General features: G+C 39.6%; 2 protein-coding genes across 2 annotated transcripts; both read left to right on the top strand.

Annotated features, from left to right (window-relative positions):
* Nucleotides 1-552: 552 nt before the first annotated feature.
* On the top strand, nt 553-11,144 carry ctsba (cathepsin Ba). The gene is made up of 11 exons (XM_079666507.1): nt 553-711; nt 5,869-5,996; nt 6,075-6,160; nt 6,361-6,475; nt 7,008-7,123; nt 7,670-7,755; nt 8,620-8,766; nt 9,297-9,413; nt 9,609-9,737; nt 10,057-10,138; nt 10,448-11,144. Exons 2-10 carry the CDS (start codon nt 5,874-5,876, stop codon nt 10,128-10,130), a joined length of 993 nt encoding a protein of 330 aa, XP_079522633.1. The 5' UTR covers nt 553-711; nt 5,869-5,873; the 3' UTR covers nt 10,131-10,138; nt 10,448-11,144.
* A 1,073-nt stretch (nt 11,145-12,217) lies between these two features.
* Nucleotides 12,218-21,166, top strand: adpgk2 (ADP-dependent glucokinase 2). The gene is made up of 7 exons (XM_079663753.1): nt 12,218-12,441; nt 14,471-14,630; nt 16,450-16,640; nt 16,742-16,838; nt 17,211-17,347; nt 17,733-17,869; nt 18,251-21,166. Exons 1-7 carry the CDS (start codon nt 12,246-12,248, stop codon nt 18,797-18,799), a joined length of 1,467 nt encoding a protein of 488 aa, XP_079519879.1. The 5' UTR covers nt 12,218-12,245; the 3' UTR covers nt 18,800-21,166.
* Nucleotides 21,167-22,033: the final 867 nt, after the last annotated feature.

Below are 22,033 nucleotides of genomic sequence, written 5' to 3'. Positions count from 1 at the left end.
ATGGACAAATACAGACAAAAACAATATGATATTATATTCTCACTTTACCTATAATAAACGTTTTTGGATTAAGGTTTCATTATAGCTCTTTTATCGTAACATTTCTACCAAATGAACTAAGGTGTGCTACAATAAAACGTGAATTTGTTGCATGTGTTTAAATTGTGTGTTAATGGGTAAATATGTATATTTTGTATTATACTCTATTATACCTTACCTTATAGCCTACCTTTTAAAGTCGACTCAGATTCACATTTCATTAATAATAATGATAATCCTAACATTATTAATTATTCTTCTACCATTAACACTACTACTAAAATAATAAAATAGCGTGTGGTTCAGCACCACCTAGCGTTTAGACTGAAGTAGTGCAGCTTTACTCCATAACGCTCTCTTATCATTAAGGGTTTACCAGTTAAATCCAGATTCAGATCATTTGTCTGGAAATGTGTCTGTGAATGAAACATTTCTGATGATCTTACAAACCAAGAAACCCACATATTGGAACAAAAAACGAGTGACCTTTTCAACTCGGGTCACATGAGCTGCATTCATGTGACCGGATCACGTGGTACCAGCCGGAGTAAATAAAGCAGGAGGACCATCTCATAAATGAATCACAGTTTGTTAACCTGAGACAACTAGAGACAAGAAGGGGAACCTGAAGCTGAAGATTTAAAGTTCACACAGCTGACACACGAGCTACAGGTAAATTATTTATTTTCTTGTCCCTTTGTCCTCCACTTTTTACCATTTCCGGTTCTCAGTTAGATACAGTTTGTTTACACGGTGAGTAAGCAATTTGCTAACCTAGCTAAATGTGTTACACTTTGATTAAACTAGTAAAAAACACATATTGCTAAATCTCCAGCTAATATTGTTGGACTGACTAGTTTCATACAAAAATCCGTTTGAATCCAGTTTGTTGTCATATCTTCATGTTGGTTGTTGTGTTGACTGCCTGTCTCATGTTCAGAGAGGTGATAAGATACACATGTGAAAGCAGGGCGGCTAACACACATCTATTCATGATTAAAGGACACATGGTCGGGGAATATGGTGTAGGCAGCACATGCAAATAAATAAAGGCAATAACCTAAAACCTGATGTTAAAATGTATATGAAACCTAATACTAAACTGGTGTCACATCAATGAAGTGGAAATCGAAACTATGTTTTGTAAGGGCTGGAGGCAGCCATTCTGTCCTCTGCTTCTACTAGACAAACAAGGTAAGCTGAGACTTGTTTTACAGATGTATTAACATGTCGGAGAAAGGGGGAGCATACTTTTATGGAACTGGAATAGATTGTCCTTTTTTAAATATGGGCTCGATTAATACCATCTCTTCTTTACAAAATAAATTGGAGGGAGGACATGAAAAAGTGGTACATTTGCAATCGCAAGCAAAATGGTCATTGACTTTATCTATTGAGTTAATCAAGTGTTGGATTCCCTTCCTGTTAGCAGGTCCTCAGGACTGTGACAAGGAATAATGGATTTGTTTAATCGGTTAGCAGAACAATGGAAAAAATACTACTAGATTTATAGCAAAGTGTTACAGATGTATCAAACTGTGGGTTAACTAGATGATCTGTATGTGCAGGTAAAATGAGTGGTGTGTATGTATTACTTTTTATGTTCAAGAAATTATGCACTTTTATAGTAATCTGGCTCTAATTCCAGCTATTTTGCAGGGAAAAAAAGAATAATTGTATATTGTAAAAAGTAACATAACATAATATTGCTTGGTCCCACATACAGTAACTGAGTACCTCTAATTTTGACACTTGAGTTTGGAGTCTTTCTCTTCAGAGGTACCAATAGTGATCAGAATTTTTCTATGAAAGAAGACTCAACCCTGAGTGTTGTAGAACTCGTCATGTGAGGATCATTGGTTCCACGTATAAAGGTCGGAGGTGGAGAGGAAAGCAAATTCATTTTCTCGGTGGCTCTGACTCACCCATTTCTGCCTGTATCACTTAAATCTACCACATAGAGGAACATGCACAACCCCTCACCTTTTTAGAAGGCTGTTCGTTACTCATCAAGCTCAAAGCGGGGCTGCCAAAAATGTTGAGATGTAAGCAATGTGTCCTTGCAGTCTTGATTTATGTAGCTTTTGTGAGTTGTGCTATGACAACTGTTGAAAGTCATGAGACTGATTCTGACAGATCAGAAAGCTGAAGGTTCACTTCCCCCAAAAAGTAATCCAAAGCATATTTTTATCTGCACAGCAGTTATGTTTGTGTGATTTAACCACTTCTCTAAAAACTAAACGTGTCCTGTCAACTGAATTTCTGTTGTGACCCAAAGCTTTCAATAATTTGCACATTGTAAATCGCTTTACAGATCATCAATATAGTTCAAAGCTTTAGAAAAAATGTATGACTCTGAAGTCCCCACAACCAATCTACAACCACTACAATCTAGTGTAATGAACTTCTACTGATCAGAAAACGACTGTCCATTTGTGTTGCATTCCATAATCAGATGAAGAGTAGCTTGTGGTATTAAAGAAAGCTGAGCACAGAAGCCTTGTTTAGATTATAGAGAAAGAAAAACAAGTGGTTTAAGACCTCACTCTGTAAAGAGGGTTATACAGTCTTAATTTCCCCCCGTGTACTTTTTGCTGTATATATTTCATTGGCCTCAGTCATGTCATTAAACCAGTTTCTCTGAGATTCATATTTCCTCTGTTTCTCTTCTTCTTTCTCTGTAATAAACAAACAGCACATTCTTAAACAGGTGCGCTGGTGACTGAGACAGACTTGTGTTTGCCAGGGCAAATCTGAGTTTGGCATGAGATTGATTTCAAATGCAGTGATTGGTAATCTTACCTTGAACAAAATAGGGTGATACAGAAACATTATCTCAATGCTTTTTTTTCCGCTTCTCAACGTAATTTGTTCTTTGCTAGTACTGTTTGGCTTTCCTCATCTGTTCATTAAGAGTTTGAGGCTGCATGTTAAGCCACTCCCTATATGCACTGGTATTGATTCTTAGCACACTCCATGCCTCATATTTAATAGCCTGCATTATGTTTTCTAATGGATCCATGTCTGGAGCCGATCTCATCTCTCACCAGTGCACTTCACCTCTCCTGGTGACGTGGACCATTACCAGCATGCTTTACCTCAAATCTAAAAGACTGCATACATTAGCATTCACAAGGCGTTTTTTCTGCAGAATGAGGATGTGTTGTTCTCAGGGTTTTTTAAGGGGGAACCGAAACCCTGTCTGCCTAGTGTTGAATCTAAGGTATTGGTTAAATTTACAGAACTATATTGTAGATGCCTGCTGATGCAGCGTTTTTAACCACTGGAAAGATGTGTCAAGCATGACTGAAAGTAAGAGGTTTTCTCTGTGTACACTGTGTGCATGTTCCACTTGTAGCTGCAACCAGAGTGACGAAGTCTTTCCAGCTGTGGGAAAATGTTTCTCTTTTTCTAGTCAGAAGTTTCAGGAGTCTATGTGAGTGTGTTCAAGCATATCATTGGATTGTATTGATTTACAATCGACACAGAATTTCTCCACATAGTTTTTATAAACTGCTCCCTTTATCTTACTGTTATAGCCTCTGACCTCTTACCCTTTTCTTATCGTTTTCTCAGTAAAATGTTCTGATTCACTTGGGGCTAGATAGGCTCCTGCATGTTTGTTCTTCTAGCTTTCTTTGTAAGACATTGTTATCCCTTAAGCCTACAGCCTTTACTGTGATCGGTTCAGAGAAAAAAATCAAAATGGATATTTTTGGAGAGAGAGAGACCACAAATTATGTATACTATAAGACAGTAAACCTAAAATATTGTTTAAAGTTGGAGAGATATAAATAAATGTTAACTAGGTAAGATATGAATGAACAACAAATATAAAATAAGTTAGATTTATTTGTTATTGGCTATGGTAGGTTATTTGTTATGTTCATATACTTATTTGATTATTAAAATGTAAACTGATCTTTTTCATATTGGTGTTTTTTAGAGTTGTACCCCCTAGATCAGGGGCCTCATTTATAAAGGGATATACGCTCAAAAAATGGCGTAGGCCAGTTTTCTACGCAATGTTTGCGATTTATAAAATACTAACTTGACGGGAAAACGTGCGGTCCTCCACGCAAACTCTAACCCATGCGTACGCACTAAGCACAAAAACGGGAGAGACGAGAAACTGCGACACCGTTAGCAGAAGGAAGAATGGAGAGAAATATGTGGAAATAATACCATAAATAAAATGTTACCTCTCATTTATCATATATGAAGAATTAATTTTTCAAACATTGATTAAAGCCAATCTTAAAATGATTAAACAAATGCCTGTTTGAGACTCCTCACTGCACACAAAAACATAACTGGGAGAAATAAATAAATACGGATATGTTATTTAAAACTACCTCGAATATGTTGTGTTAATGTTATGAAATGTTTTCTCATAAATGATGCGATAAGCAGGAGGACAGAATTATGTCTAAACCGACGCCGTTTTGCATTTCTATAGGTTGTAGATACGAGCATGGTTTTATATATGTTTAATCGTGTTTTATGCCGTTTGCTAAGACTTGATAAGTCGCTCATAAAATACAGGAGGTAAGGAAACGAAGAACACCATATGTGGTAAATTGTACAGCTAATATAACACAACACATTAGTTGTATTTCCTTTATAGAGTTGCTGCGGGGGGGAGGGGGTTGAGATGCATAGGCTGCAGTGGAGACGCTGCGCACAGCTGATCGACAGCTGGGACACAAACCAACAAATACGAAAACATAATTCAGATCCAGTCATCATGACTCCACTCCGGAGGGATTCCCCGATCATTTCTTACAGTTTCTCATCAAGGGGGGGGGGGGGGTCTCCTGTCCCCGGTACAAACACACTGCCTGAGGAAGGCTGTGTATTTTTTTTGTCATTAACCTTTTTCGGACCACTTATTTATTTATTTTGGTGACGATCCGACCTCCATGCTGCTACTCTGGTTCAAACTGCATCCACCAAACAATATGATTTATCTCCACCTCCCCAAAATAACCAAAATCTGACACGGTGTGAGATGTCTTTTTTTAGCTGTTCTGTCGTCATTTTCTGCGATCTTCTTCATGCAGTCAGTCAAAATGAATGAATGAAAGAAAGGGCGTTTCTTTGACTATTTATAGGCAAATATGGGCGTTACATGAAGCCCGCAAAAGCTGCACCGCATTTCGAGTCGATTGTGATTTATAAAGGGAAACCGGCGTAGGAAGTGCTGTACGCACTTTCCTCGCTGGTACACAATGTTTGGTGAATCGGAAAATGTCGGAACATTTCTGTACCTATTTTTTGGATTTCTACTACGTAAGCAACCTTCCCACGGCGTTATAAATGAGGCCCCAGGTCTCTAGTAATTGTGTGCTCAAAGTGCACCAGATTGAAGCATTTTACTTTTCAAATGTTCAAAAAATCTGTTCCCGGGGGGGCATACCCCCGGACCACCCTAGAGGATGTGACGTCCACCCCCCAATTCACACATGTTCATACACAATACTGAATACATCTCAAGCCATTTTGACGTATATTACCTATATCCATAAGTTTCTGTTTTTGTAGTGTATGTTTCTTTAGTAGAGATTTTTCATTTATTCTTTATATATAAAATCTCGCCTAGGGCAGCAAATTCACTAGAACCGGCACTGGTACTAGGCCTCAAGAGCCTTTCTTGTGCTGGCAGACACATAGAAACAAATTGGTGGGGTGCACTTTGCACACACACACACTAAATAATTCCACGCGCCCCGCGCTCACATTATGCTGGGCCCACCTGCCTTAGCACCGCTGCTATGACTCCATCCTACGGGAAACACTGAACACTACTCTTCACTTTGTATTTTTCAGGAACAATGTGGCATGCAGCCTTCCTGTTATTGGCTGCCAGCTTGTCTGTGAGCCTGGCTGCACCCCGCCTCCTTCCACTGTCCAGTGACATGGTCAACTACATCAACAAGATCAACACTACCTGGACGGTGAGTTTCTTCTTTCTTTTTTGTTATTTTTATTTTCTTGAAAGCTGTTTTACCTGACTAAATCTCCTTCTCCTGCAGGCTGGTCACAACTTCCATAGTGTCGACTACAGTCATGTAAAGAGACTCTGCGGTACGAGGCTGAATGGACCTAAACTGCCCATCATGTGAGTCTCATTAGTGAAACAACAACTTCAGATTTCATTATGCTCTATATCCATATGAGTATTTGCTGTGTTGTACATCCCTTCATTCTCCATAAATTGTGTACGTTACAAGCAGTATAGACCAACACTCCTACCCTACCTGCCCACCATAAAACTGTAGTTGTAGTACACAGTCATACCTGACTCTGTTTCCTCTGCAGGGTTCAGTACTCTGGAGACATAAAGCTGGCTAAGAGCTTTGACTCCAGAGAGCAGTGGCCCGACTGTCCCACCCTGAAGGAGATCAGAGACCAGGGCTCCTGTGGGTCCTGCTGGGTGAGGAAAAAGATGTGACCACATTTAACTTGGGTTAAAGGCTAATATTTTTTGAAGGAAAAGATTATTCTAAAGGCATTTACTCATGATTGTGGCTGTTGTTTTGTCTGAGCGTCACACAAACACCTACAGTATAAAAGGCTTAATGTCAACAAACATGGATTGAAGCAGAATTCTTGAACAAAAACATGTTGAACATTTTAGAAATGATAACATCATTATATTTTGGACTTATTGGAAATGTTAAGCCCACACATGACAAACAATCCTATGCATCTACCTATGGAGTCTGATTCTAGTATAGTATAATACTAGTATTATTAATGCAGCCTTATCTTTTCCTGCCTCTGTGCAGAAATATCAGGTTTAAATGGGATCAATAAAAATGCAAAAAAAATCTCCTCAGCATTTGATTTATTTTATTTTATTATTAAAATGTCAACTTTGGGCAATCGGCAAATGACTCACTCGAGCCTTACAATAACCACCAGATTGTTTTTGGCCTGTCTGTGACATTCCTTGCATCTTCCAGGCGTTTGGCGCGGCAGAGGCCATCTCCGACCGTGTGTGTATCCATAGCAACGCCAAGGTCAGCGTGGAGGTCTCCTCCGAGGATCTGCTGACCTGCTGCGAGAGCTGTGGCATGGGGTGAGGATCACTAACGTGTGAAAAGTTTTTATAATTAAATGATTTGTTGTGACCTACTGAACTACTACCTATCGAACCTTAATTCAAAGCTCAGTAGCAAACCATGTGGTCGGAAATTTGAATTACTGGGTATGTACTGGTAGAAGTGAATGAATCAATTCAAGATGGAAGGTGCATTTATTTATAGGAATGCAGCGGTTCAATATGAAGACATGCCAACTACTCCCAAACTGACCTTATTAAGTGGATCAGGTATCTGCCATGACAGAACTGCTCTACAGGAAATACAGCAGCCCCAATGTTAGCTTACTGTACATAAAGATGATTCTAGTGACATCCACACACTGAGGTAAACATGTTTTGAAGTGAGCTTTTGACTCTTAGTATCAGCAGCTGCAGTACTGAGGTGAGATGTAGAATTCAGTCTGTTTTGCGTGAGGGGAAAGTTTGGAAGTTGCCTCCCTAATGTTTGAAGCAGCATAGTGGTTCATAATATCTATAAAAGTGGAACATTTAAATGTTAACATTATTTTTTATTTTATTTAGATGTAATGGTGGCTACCCTTCAGCTGCCTGGGACTTCTGGACCAAGGAGGGTCTGGTCTCTGGAGGTCTCTATGACTCCCACATTGGTGAGTTTTATGTGTGAAACTCCCAAAGTGGTATGGTACAATTATTGTTTCAAATATTTTAGTGCATTCGTCAACTAATCGTCCATAACTAAGATTTCTTCAGTATATTGGTCATAAATGTTTTTTTTAATGCAGAATTTATTTCCAATAAGTTTTAAGCCATCTCTGGTGATCATAAGGTTTAAAGGGGACCTATCATGCAAAATGCACTTTTTGATGTCTTTTATACATAAATGTGTGTCAGGGAACTCACAAAGTGTCAGAAAATAAAGTCTGAAATAAAGCGAGAAAATAGCTCAAAATAAGGTCTGTGGTTGACACACATTTAAGAGACGGATCACGTTATGTTCAGCCGGATAATATCCACATGTCTACCCTAATTTTATAATTTTCTAATCATAAATCTAGTCGCCAGAAGCAAAATGCTAACGTTATGCTATAAACGAACTACAGCAGGGTCGCTGCTTCAACGTCACGCCAACTTTTCATGAGCACGAAAAACTAACCCGTTATCCCGACTTTTTTTTTCATGTACCTTTTTAGGGGCTCCGTAATTAATCAACCTTTGACGGCAAAAAAATTGTGTTAGGCGAATCAGAGTTTTGTTTGTGGAGAACCAGCCTAGATTGTAAAAGGGTGATAAAATATGTCTTCTTGTAATTTACAATTCCTCCTCTTCATTGAGGAGTTGCATGTTTGCTCGATTGTGTTTTTGTTTGGAATATTGCTTTAGTGCGCCCTCTGCTGTTTCAGAGAATGCAATAAAACAGTCTGCATTAAAACGACTTCAAAGATAGCACGCCATCTTTGGAAGGCCAACTTCTCATGAGATTTTAAACAAAACTTTACTCTTTATGGCTACAGGTTGTCGGCCCTACACCATCCCCCCCTGTGAACACCATGTGAACGGCAGCAGACCCTCCTGCTCTGGGGAGGAGGGGGACACCCCCGAGTGCGTCTCCACTTGTGAAGCTGGATACACTCCCAGCTACAAAGCAGACAAGCACTTCGGTGAGAGGGGCAGAAGGGGTTAGAGCGTAGCATACTAACATTAGCTATGTGTCCTCTCATACTCTACATGTAGCTTATTAAATAATAAATGAAATATAAAAATGGAACTGTATTTTTGCTCCAACCCTTTGATTTTATTATTTATTCATTCCAGGAAAAATGTTTCTGTATTATATTTTGTTGTTATAATTGGATGTGATCCAATGTTCTCCTGATAAACACAGTATGAAAAAAGGCAATTATTTCAGTTGTAAACAGACTTGGTTAAAACATGATTTATTATTTAAAATACGAAAGACCAGATTGCTACAAGTTAATTGATGTTTCGTTTTTGACAAATTAATTAAATCTGGAATAGAAAACTGCTAAAAATGCTTAACTAATGGGACTACATTTACACTAACTGCCTTGAATGTGTTAATTAGATCTTCGATAAAGACATGTAAAACTGTTATCTAGCTTTTGATGAACATCCCATGTGTATACACACACACACATTCAGCACAGGACTAACTCAAAGTGTGTTGCAGGTAAAACTTCTTACAGCGTGCCGTCAGATGAGGAGCAGATTCAGAATGAGATAACCAAGAACGGCCCTGTAGAGGGAGCCTTTACCGTCTATGAAGACTTCCCGCTGTACAAGACTGGTAAGATGATGGTCACCAGTAACGGTTATAAGCAGTACAAACACTTAAGAACTGAGTGTTTGTAACACAGGGTAATACTGAAGGCAGATTTTGCTCAGTGATTCTGTAAAATGTTGTTTCTGACGCATTTGAACTCACACTCTTGCTGACCCTCCGCTGTGTGTTGTTTCTTGGCTATTTGTGTTCCGTCTCCAGGTGTGTATCAGCATGTGTCAGGCTCTGCTTTGGGAGGCCACGCCATCAAGATGCTGGGCTGGGGAGAGGAGGGCGGCGTCCCCTACTGGCTCTGCGCCAACTCCTGGAACACTGACTGGGGAGATAATGGTGCGAAAGATGCATGTTTTATTTTGACTTGTTTTGTTTTAATCTAGGTTGGTCAGTATCCTAAAACAATGTCCTCATCCCCTCTTATCTTCCTTCTGTGGACAATAAAGTAAAAATATATAGTAAATCAATTTCATTACTATGTAGAACTTTTTGAACTGAACGTACCTACCTCTTGTGTATGAGACACAAAAGCATTTATCATGTAGTGTCGCACTACTCCTATTTTCTACTTACAAACATGGCATTTCTGGTGTTTAGCAAAACCAATTATTTTTCAATTTGTGTAAACTGACCACTGCTGTGTTTCTGTTTTTAGGGTTCTTCAAGATCCTGCGTGGATCTGATCACTGTGGTATTGAGTCTGAGGTTGTGGCTGGGATTCCCAAGTAAATACTGAGGTGAGACAACAAAAATCGCCATGGATGAATAAAAATGTATTCTATTTATATAGCTCTTTTCCCAAGTGGCTTCAGATATTGGCTTAGAAAAAGATCTCTCTGTTGCAACCTCCTTAATTCTAAACAGTGGAGCATTCATTTGTATTGTTGCATGAACCTCAAATATCTTAGTTGATTGTTGACTGTTTACCACCCCTTGTGCTCCTATGAAAAGCTGTTGTTGTGGTTATGAAATCCTACACAAAAGTTGAATAGCTTCTGTGGCTTGACGTCTGTGCCTTTTTTGACTCTGCGTTTTTTCTCTTGCAGGTTTTTGGCTGCCGCTTCCAAATACTCATGATCACTAAAGAGGAGGCACTGAACTCACCTCAAATGTAACTTGTTTCACAGCTTTTAGTCCTTTCTTTTAGATAAAACAAACTGATCACCAGACACCATCACCTCATTTAGGTGAAATAGCAGGAGTATGTGCCTGAGCACAAACTAGCATTCTTGAATTGAAGTTTTTTTTTGTGACCGAGTCATTGTTTTACAGCAAGTTAAATCAAAAATAATGTGCATTTAATTTAATCTCAGGTGATTTGGAGCAAACTGTCACTGTTTTTAGAATTTGTTTTTGTTCCCTTGTGGACACATTTTCTTATCTGACACTGGTGGAAAGTGCGGGGCATCTTCAACTATTCAGCCCATGATTGAAAGAAATTACAATACCCTGCCTTAACACAGCAAAGAAAGGTCAGTTCGATATGAATGTGTCTAATTTGTAATGGTCACAGCTTTCATACTTTGATATTTGTATTCAATATAATTTCTCAATGCCACTCCATAATGTTAGGATGAACTCCTTGTGATGCCTGTTAGTGTTTTTACATATTAAGCATTGGTGGACAAATTGCCTTTTTTAAATGGGGTTGATAATGGGATGTTTTTATTGTCCGCCAATTGAATCTCTAAAATATTTGCGCCCAACTGTATGTTCTGAAATAAATGAATATGTGTTTCCCAATATGTGTTACTCTTTAATATGCTTGCTGGCTTTTTAAATCAATTTGTTTTTTTATCTGAATTATTTGCACCCGTGATGGGCATTAAATCACCAAGAAAGTGTGGGTCAAGCAGTGATCTATAATGTCATATATAAGTCCAAACTATCCTGATGGTTGATCAAAGAAGTATGTTTTTCCTGCATCTAAAAATGCACTTTTGTTCAATCTTATTAGTAACTTAAACGTCTTTTAAAGTCATACACATGTTTTACCCTGCAAATCATTTTCTCAACAAGTTTAAAGATGATATACATTTAACTTTTTGCACTGCTCTACATTAAACCTACCTCATCTTGTCTGGCATTGTAAATATTTCCTATAATGGCTGAATGGTTACATTGTACATGGACTGTGCATTTTAATAAACATGTTATTTGTTGAGAACATGTACAGTTGAATGGGACAGATAGGATGATGTGGATACATTCTATGTACATTTTAAGTTTACAAGCCAAAACCGCCCTTTTAAAAAAAACTTTAGAATCTATTTTACACACATGAACTGTACAAGTTATTACATTTTTGGGGAAAAGAAAGGACATTTGGGGCCTGCTAAGCATTTAAATTAAACATTGGTGATGCGCATGAAACATTCCTCTATGTATTTACTTGTTATATTCTATTTAGGTGTTTATTTTTGCAGGTTTTCGTCCTGAGGTTGCCCCTCTGACATCTGATTTCCAGCCCATTTGTATGTGTGAAAGTTTCCCTCACTTCCGCCTTGCTGTCAGCGAAAACAAACACTCCCCCTTCATAGTACAATAAGTGTTGTTTGTTTTATATACAGGCGTATTCCCTTAACAAAACCAAAATCGGTACGTCAGTAAACAAAACACAAAAAATAAGCTTTCTTTACAAAAATATCATAGTTTTTTACAGATACTGAATCACAGTTCAAGTGGCGACGTTTTAAATCAATAACAGAAATGAAGGATTCTGCTCAGTCTCCGCCCAGTTAGGTCCCACCTGGGACACTCCGGCGAGTAAAACAAACGAACTCAACGCACGGCTTGTTATTTAACCGGCGGTTTGAGCAACCGGATCCAGTAAAACAGCGAGCGATGGAGAGAGAAGGAAGGTCTTCGTGGATGAAATATGGGCCTGTTGTGTCCCTGTTTGTGGTTCTTTTGTCCTTCTGGTTCCGGTCACCCCAGAATGAAGTACTGGGTGACCGCCTGGACACCGTCCTGTCCTCTCTGCTCCGGGCTGAAGGAAAAGTCGGGGTGAACAACGTGGCACGACCTAAAGTTGCAGTGGGTAAGTGCAGGTGCTGTTAGCTAACGCTGCCTAGCCTCACATCAATTAGAGTCTAAATACGGAGTCTTTGAGCTAATAATCATTGATGTAATTAATAGCATGTACAAGAGCTCGTATTGACTGGTTATGCTCCAGATTAAATAACGAAACATAAATTGCTCTGTAACACAGCAGAACAAAACACATCATTCTAACCATGTATACCAGAGGTGGAAGAAGTAAGTAGATGTTGTACTTAAGTAAAAGTACAAATACCAGAGTGTAGGAATACTATATTATAAATAAATGTCCTGCTATCAAAATTGTTCTTAAGTACACTACTTGAGTAAATGTACCTAGTTACTTTAGACCACTGACTGACACAAGGGTAAACAATAGCTAAAGGGGTCATTCCTAGGTTTCCAGGGTCCTTATTACGTAAAATATTTTAAATTATGGGAATGGTTGAAAGGGAAATTGAAGTTTCCAATGCACTTTGAACCACTTAAGCCACTGTGGAGATGTCAACGTCTAGAGGCAACACATTTGTTATTAAGAAGTACAAGATCAGTGGGCTCTAAAGAGCTATGGTTTGGGTGATTTTCACACATTAACCCAAACTTGCTTGGATATTTGACCAAGGCAATTTAAAACCATTCTGAAAACATAAAACAATTTGAGAGGTCTCCTAAATGTGTAAAGGATATTGAGCTGGGGGGCATAGGACCCTGGGAACATGTTTACACTATGAAGTTAACCTAGCTACACATTTCCTTTTTTCTGTTAATATCTGGAGGTTTGTCAGCAAATGAATGACTGAGGGAAAATCAATTAGATCTTAGCTAATGTTGTATATTGAGTGTAGTTTGGACAAATAGGGAGGTTACAGAGGGTCAACCATTAATGATTAGCACTTTTAAACATCAGTTCAGAGATCCTCCATCCACCACCAGGAACATTGCTGGAATTCTTCACCTGACAAGCTGCTTAAGATAGTTTACAGCAAACAACATTATTTGCATGCTGGCCCGTCTTTCACTATCCCGATCTAATCCTAAAATCTTGTCCTTTGAGCCTTGTTACGACCACACAACAGAAGTGATCCCCATATCAGTCCAACCTTTACCCAGTTCAACATGCTTAGCCACGCAGTCATCGCTTACATTGTTATTATTCAGATTGAATATATAAGGCATAACAAGTTTCATCTCATTATAATGTTTCTTATATTAGGTGCCTCACAAATACTGGCCTGTTGACTTTCAAACAAAAATAACAGTAAATATGTAATTTGTGCTGATCTTATGACCTAATAATATGCACACAAACAAGAAGACCTTTCTTATTTATATTATGGAAAGCAAGTTATCTAAAGAGAAAAGCAGATGGTTAGGTAAGTGCATTGAAAAGCAAAGCAAAGCAAACAAAGCAGCAGGAAGTTAAGCTAATGTCAGACTAATTTCAATATTTAAAACCTATTCAAATGTTAAATAACATTTTTCCAAGCTGTGGGGGCAGCTTATTTAAAAGCTGTTTACCCAGTTTAGTTCTCACTGTAGAAACCAGCATCTGAATAAAATCTGTGAATGATCTTCTGGAGATGAATGGTTTTGTCAATGGCACGTCAGAGACTAGCGAAACATGTCCATCCCTCTAAGTCCATGGAGGTTTCTTTAACTGTCTTGTTGTATCAGTCCAAAACCCAAAGGTATTAATTAAAGCTATTTATTCCACTTAGACGTTTAATATGATATAAACGAGCAAAGAAAGAAACATACTTTTTGTTAAGAGTCGGAAAACAATATTTTGTGCCATTTTTGCATGAATTATAACTATTAATCATTTATCAAAATAGTTTTTCTTTATTATTTTTTTCAATTTCCTTTACCGATAAGTCAAAGAAATTATCCTTGAAGATTTGATGTTGTAAAGACAGTGTAGGTCAACTCTTTATCTTCTTCATTTTGACCCTAGATTCTGGGTAAATGTTTTGATCAAACATTTATCTCTTTGACTTTCTTTTCCTCCCCCTCTCCTCCCCCCCCCACAGGGTTTGGAGGCTGTGTGGACCTGATAGTGGACGGGGTTTCGTTGCTGAATAAGATCGGCCTCGCTCACACAGACCAGCCCCTGCACCACGACCTCATAGAAAATGAATTGCAGCTGGCTCAGAGCTTCGCCTACTTCTTTGCACCGGGAGCTGCCGCAGAGTGAGTACGACATTTCCATCATTCTTGATGAATTTAAGTCTGTTTGTGACAACAGCAAATATACATAAAACATCCGTTAGCAAACTCTCACACTCCAAGGCTCATTTTTCAAGTTGTATTTAAGCTCACTGTTTTCCAAACGCATGCACTTTTGCTAAAACTTGACTAATTAATACATTCTAATTGAATAAGAGGGATGGGGAACATGAAGTAGATGGAAGCTTTGTCAGGAGTAAGACAAGTCAAGAGTAGATTTAAAAGAAAACAGTTTCTTTGTTGCAATGCATACCTCAGGCTGCCGTGCCTCAGACGCCTCAGGCTGCCTAGCTCACATGATCTTTCACAAACACTATGCGATTTCACCATGAATGGGAGAGGGTTTATTTGCACATACTATATTACGTAAAATGTTTACATGTCATTTGTTAGACGCTTTTATCCAAAGCGACATACATACATACATACATACATACATACATACATACATACATACATACATACATACATACATACATACATACATACATACATACTCGGTACTGTGGGCAATCCCCACAGGAGCAATTTGGGGTGAAGTGTCATGCCCAGGGACACAAGGACATGCTGACTGCAGTGGGGTTTGAACCTATGACCCCCCTGATTCAAAGTCCAGCATGCTTACAAGTGTGTGTGTGTGTGTGTGTGTGTGTGTGTGTGTGTGTGTGTGTGTGTGTGTGTGTGTGTGTGTGTGTGTGTGTGTGTGTGTGTGTGTGTGTGTGTGTGTGTGTGTGTGTGTGTGTGTGTGTGTGTGTGTGTGTGTGTGTGTGTGTGTGTGTGTGTGTGTGTGTGTGTGTGTGTGTGTGTGTGTGTGTGTGTGTGTGTGTGTGTGTGTGTGTGTGTGTGTGTGTGTGTGTGTGTGTGTGTGTGTGTGTGTGTGTGTGTGTGTGTGTGTGTGTGTGTCTTCTTGTGGATTTAGGGATTGTAAAGACTATAATTTGGAGGCACTTCCGCCAAAAAAGAAACTTGATCTGTGCAAGGAAGAAATTATTGGGTCTCTCTGCCAAATGTCGAGAGGGCCAAACCACATGTGTGATAGTTTTATTTTCTGTTCCAAGCTTTTACTTCTATTTCTCTTCTCTCCGTCATTGCCACGAGTACTGCAGATTATTTCACATTTTCAAATGCGTTGTATGTCTTCAGAAAGAGAAATATTTTTAGGAGTACAGATAAGCATGAATAAACAAGTTAGAAATATCTACAGGTTGAACCAGATTATGGTTGTTTGTGTACCATGAGGCTCCATGAACACGACTCATGCTTTTTTTGTTTTCCATGTGATGGCTTCACTCAGAATGACTCGGCAGAAATATTTCAGCTATTATTACAAGGGTGGCACATTGCTTACGTAGTGTCAGGTGTCTCATAGCAACAAGGGGAGCCACTTCCTGTACTAAACACAGTCAAGTATTGAAGAGGATTTTAAGTTGTCTGTTTTATTTTTCTGAGTATACATTGGTTTTCCAACAACTTAACTTGTTCACAGATTTTGAGATTCAGGTTTTTCTGCAACAGACCTGGCAAACAGGTTTCCCAGGTTTCATTTCTTGGACCAAGCCACATTTATTTAAACGTCATATTTCAAAAGCCTGTGACCTCATCATTGTCATATCTACACCGTAGCTATGCACACATGACAATAAAAGCCTTGAAACTTGAATTCACAATGCTTTACAAATGAATAAAATAACTACGACACGATGAGAAAAAGATGAAGTTTTGAGAGGAAATTGTGTTGGTTCTTTCAAGTTTCAACATTGTTTAACTTCTTTCTGTCTTGCAGGCGTTTTGTGCTAAATGACACCTTCTTCAGCGAGCTGGTGGAAGCGTCTCGTGACCTACCCGGCAACAGATGGGCAATAGGCGGCAATGCCCCGGTGATGGCTGGCCGCATGGCAGCCGAGGGATGTGATTTATTGCTAGGAGGGAGTTTCAGCCCCGAATTCACTGATGTCCTGTCTGAACACATTACAGGTACAAACACATACACGTATACAGTACACTTCTGTGCCTTCCGTGTACTAAACCGACCCGTTCTCCTTCACTTCCTGTCCTGAATCCCTCTGTGTTTCCAGTGGCAGGGAACATAGTTGAGGAGCCAGACATTCATCTGATCCTGGAGTATCCGTCTGGTGCTAGCTGGGGTCAATACACGTCGCGTAGAGCCAACAGGTATGTGTTAGTGGAGCGTTCGGTACACACTTTGAGAAGCTGCAGGGAACTGTATATGTGACAGTATTTAAACCAGAGGCACATTTTCAATCATGCACAGGTGTGTGTGTGTGTGTGTGTGTGTGTGTGTGTGTGTGTGTGTGTGTGTGTGTGTGTGTGTGTGTGTGTGTGTGTGTGTGTGTGTGTGTGTGTGTGTGTGTGTGTGTGTGTGTGTGTGTGTGTGTGTGTGTGTGTGTGTGTGTGTGTGTGTGTGTGTGTGTGTGTGTGTGTGTGTGTGTGTGTGTGTGTGTGTGTGTGTGTGTGTGTGTGTGTGTGTGTGTATATTAATGTAACCCTCTGCAGTATTTGAAGCTCACTGTTTTCCCTCTGTAGATATATCGTCCACAGCGATGACCATAACCCCTACTTGGACTCCATGGCTGCTTTTGCAGAGAAACTCAAAGGCTTTGACCCAGATCTGCTGGTGGTGGGTGGGCTGCAAATGATGGATAACTTCCCCTTCCAGTCAGGTAACAGGAATTTGGTGAATAGGGATGTGATGATATAGAATTTAGATTTTCAGAATAATTTGATTGTGGTCAGTTTTCAAACCCGCATCATTGTAAATGTCTTGACATGAGTTACTTGAACACAATCTCCAGCTAAAAAAGTGAAAAATACAGTCTAAAAAAAAAAAAGGAAATACAGGGATGATGATTTAAGAAAGAATAGAATCTCACAATGTTGCTTCTAAGTTCATCAAATCCATTAATTACTATCCTTACTTTGCTTTATGACTTATGTTTTACTTAATTTAAGAATGTTTCGTTTTGTTTTGTCTGTGATACAAGAGAAATAGTCGTTCATTTTTATTAAACTTTCTTCCCTTTCCCTTCTTTTATCTCTCGATTCCAGGTGAGCGCGAGGCTCTCCTCTCCCGCCTCGCCGACCTCCTCTCCTCCTCCTCTCCTACGATCGGAGTCCATTTTGAGATGGCCAGTTTTGTAGAGGAGGGTATAATGGAGGAACTTTTTCACTACGTCATTCCCCATGTATGTATAACTGCTGGTTAAACTTTTCAAATCAACACATTACTTAACATTGAAGGCTACTCGAACAATTACACAAACACAGGGTCGAAAAAGGAAATAAGGGAAATAATAAAAAGGTAAAAGGTGTTTTGACAAATATTTCCAGGTAGTTCGAGACTGGATTTGCTTATTCAAATGTATTGAATACATTTCTAAACAAAATGTGCCCCCCTGCATTTCTATCTCTTCTTTTCTTTAATCTGTTTTGTATGATTATTTTAGCTTCCTATTTTCTTGCTGTATTAAAAACACATTTAGTAAAGAGAAGTTGAAGGCAGCATAGGAAGATGCCAGCTCAGTTAAAGGCTGACCAGTATCTAACTCGTCACTCTGTGTTCCCAGGCCGACTCTTTAGGCATGAATGAACAGGAGCTCCCCAACCTGCTCAGCCTGCTGAAAGGCTCCAACATCACGGTGTTGTCAGACCCTAACCCTCGTGTAGCCACCGTCCTCGACCAGATGAGGGAGGTGTACCGCCTCGTGAACCTCCGCTCAAAAGAATACAGCGACACGAGCAGCGCCAAAGCGAAGCCGCTGACTCGGCTCCACGTCCACACGCTCGCCTTTCAGGCCATGATCGTGACCCACGGCTCCAAGTGGAAGAACACCATGTCGGCCACCGCCAAGGCGTCTCTCACGGCTAACCGCCACGTCTGCGGCTCCGATGACATCGACCCCAGCAAGGCCCGGCTCATCATGGACGACTCGTTCTCTGTGAGCCAGCGGGAGGGCAGCGTGCGGATCCCTCTGCAGGAGAGCCGGCCCGTCAGCTGCTGGGACGAGGACGACTACGAGATCTGCGTGGCGCCGGTGCTCGTGTGCACCGAGGTTTACCAAACTGCAGGAGGAGGAGACAACATCTCAGCCGCCGGCCTGGTGCTGCAGATCTAGAGAAGGACACCGTGTGCTTTATCTGTGTGTAGTGCTCTGTGAGCCTGGACACTTGATCTAGGTGTGATACAGAGTACCCAGCGAATATGGGTACTGATTGTAAAATGTTTCAGGCTAATGCTGTCGCCCTGGCAGCTCCTGGTGGACCAATAGAAAAAGTGAATATCAGTTAAAGAAGTCACATGATGGGTTCAGTGGTTATTACTCAGGTATGATCAGCTGATTTCAAATGTATGAGCCTGGTTGTTAGGGGGATGCAGATAAAAACAGGTGAAGTCAAACATTACAGTTTAGTAAATTGACTGATCCAAACCAGACTATCTGCAGTTAATTCTCAGTTAGGTGTGTGTGAGTTTACATTAGGTTGGAGGGCACTATCGCTAGTTTCGTGTTTCTTTTATTAACGTTGGGTACATATATTAATATTTGTACACTGTCTTTGCCTGAGTGCAAAGCCCTTTGGCTTTTCCAGATTATTTGTTACAACTAAAACTTTAAAAGACACACTGCCCTGCTTTGTCCTTTTTATAATGCAGCACATCCAACGTCATCGCTGCCCATCATCTGACTCCTGTCCTACTCTACTTCCCAAAGGCCTTACAAGACTAGAACTTCAGTCTGGATGAGATAAGGAGTGATGAGGTTTTGGTTCAGTCCATAAAAAACAAGTTTTGTTTAGGATTGGAGCTGAGAAAGCTACAAACTTAAACTTAGCTCTTTTTCTTTTGTTATTGAAACATGTGACTTCACTATGCAACAGACTTATCCAGAGTTGGGTAAATCTCCTGTTTCTTGGAGGCACTTTTTTCAGATGTGACCGCCCCTGCCTTGCAGCATACGCAGTTTCAAAATAAGGCTGAAAAGTGAACTTCCTTTTCTAAAGGGGAATGTCGTGAAAAACACACTATCAGTGCATTTGGGTATCTTGAGTTTTGAGAGTTTTTGTGTCCTTCCTACATCAGAACACAAAGACTCAACAAGCCCTTTATATGTGGCTCCACTCCTTACACTGAAACAGGCTCATTAGAATAAACCTGCCCTAATGTATACCATAACGCATGTAAAGATGCTCTATTGGAAACGTAAAGTCCAAGTGTGAAACTCGGCTTAATATGTCCCCTTTAAAGGTCACATCCCAACCCTTTTAATGAGAGCCTCCTCCCTCTCCTATCTTAGGATTTGAAATAAGAAAGCTAGAGAGGTGATCACCTCCTGTTCTTCCTAATATATGTGAAAATGTGAATACTCGTGTGGGTGTGTTTTGATTTGTTGTTGATTGTGATTCTTATGTTGCAGTACTAATGCAAAAACTAGACTACTTTTGGTAGCTGGATATGATGTCAAAGACCTCCTTTCTACCTCCATGCTATTTATCTTTCTCCACTTTGACAAACTTTTCTATCTTTCATTTATCTTCTTGTGTTTATTTATGTTTTTAAGGACCAAATAACCAGTGTGGACTATCCCTGATAACATTGCTGCTAAAGAGGCATCACTGGTAGACACTTCTCATGTTCTCATATTATAATGCTGCATACAGTGACACAGTCTCCTCTCTAGTGGTTGTTGTTTTTTATCGTAAAGTCGATCTCAAGCTATAGTGTAACTCACCATTAATCCCCTTTATCCCCATTGGTCTAAATAGAAGTGGCCCCTGTCTCTAATTGGCCTGAAACGTACACAGAGTAGAAATCCCTTTCCTTTGAAACCATATCTGACTGAAATGGGAATAACTGTTCACACTGTATCCATATAAAACATTCCTCCACAGACCAAGCTTCAATAAGTATCTTCACAAGTGGAATATTTTCTTTCTAACATGCTCCCCTTTTCACTAAGGAACACGCATATTCATGTTACAGTGCAACGATTAGGAGCTAAAGAAACCAGTCAACGTTTTTCCTCTGTATGTCAGCACTGTACTCGTGAAGGCTGTTTTATTTATGCTAAACAGTAAATGAGCCTTATTCTGTTTGACTTTTGGTGTTTAGTGATAAGGGAATGTGTAATACAGAGTGTTTCTATAGCGGCATGCTTATGTTTCATTTCCTTTGTCTTATGTTTCATTTCCTTTGTCTTATGTTTCATTTCCTTTGTCTTATGTTTCATTTCCTTTGTCTTGATTGATTTGAAGATGAGTAATGGGTCATGTTTTTACTGTGAAATGAATTTCTTTAAAGCAGAACTTCAGCATGCATTCATGTTCAGATAAACTGCTTGTGTTTGCTAACATATCATATCTTAGCTTTAGATACGTCCTGTCATCCAAAGCTGTGTGTAAAGTTTTAATGCATGTTAACTATTCAATGCAGAACCACTTAAGATAAAACGCTGATAAAGCACTCGTTGCTTTGTTATTCTTTCATACCTGGGCTCATGTTTCACGTCCGTCTTGGCTCAAACTGCAGTTTAAAATAATACTGTGGACAAGCTATCACTTGATTTGTAATCTATTTATTTTTAAACTCGAGGAATAGGATTTACAGTAAGTGGGATCGTCATGGCTTCTTCGTCTCTCTTAACACTCCAACATTAAGCACATTTCATGTTTCATGTTGTCCATTGGCTGCACATGCTATCTGAACATCTTGTTGAATGAATACATGACCTCCTCCTTATCATACCACCACTGGGCCGAGATGTAATCAGCTAATAAGGAATCTGCAGCTTGAGAAGGGTTTGGAAAAACACCACTGTTTTAATTAGATGTCCTTTGACAGTATTTGAAGGTCTCCTTGACTATTTAAAATGATTCTTACAGATGTGAAAAACATAATGTCTAAACTGCCTTTACTGCAGAGTATATACTTAAGAACTCACTTAGCAGCTTCAGGCACATAAGAGCACAAGCTTTAAAAGAAGTGGCATACATTATTTAAAGAAGTCTGATGTTTGATTTGGAAAAACAGATGAATGATTAATAAGTGTACCGTGGTCGTCTTTGCAGATTTGAACACACAACTCAACTGTGAAATACAGCCTCATATCAAATATAAAAGCAATTTCAAGACTTGTTCAAGTGACAGGTCAGTGTTTTGGTTTTAAACAACTTCCCGATTGTGGAATCAGACTTAAAGAATATATGATGGTGCCAATCTCCCTGGAAAACGTTCGATCTCACTATTTCCCTAAGGTTACACGTAAAGACTGAGGATTGTGGAGCTGAGCTCACAGAGATGTGTTAGGACTTGTTTGATTCACCTGGCTGCAGAAAAACGAGCCAGATGTGCGATT

Source organism: Notothenia rossii (genome assembly GCF_949606895.1).
Source record: "Notothenia rossii genome assembly, chromosome: 2".
Taxonomy (NCBI): Eukaryota; Metazoa; Chordata; class Actinopteri; order Perciformes; family Nototheniidae; genus Notothenia; species Notothenia rossii.
Note: the sequence above shows the minus strand (reverse complement) of the source record. Positions and strands in the feature narration are given on the sequence as shown.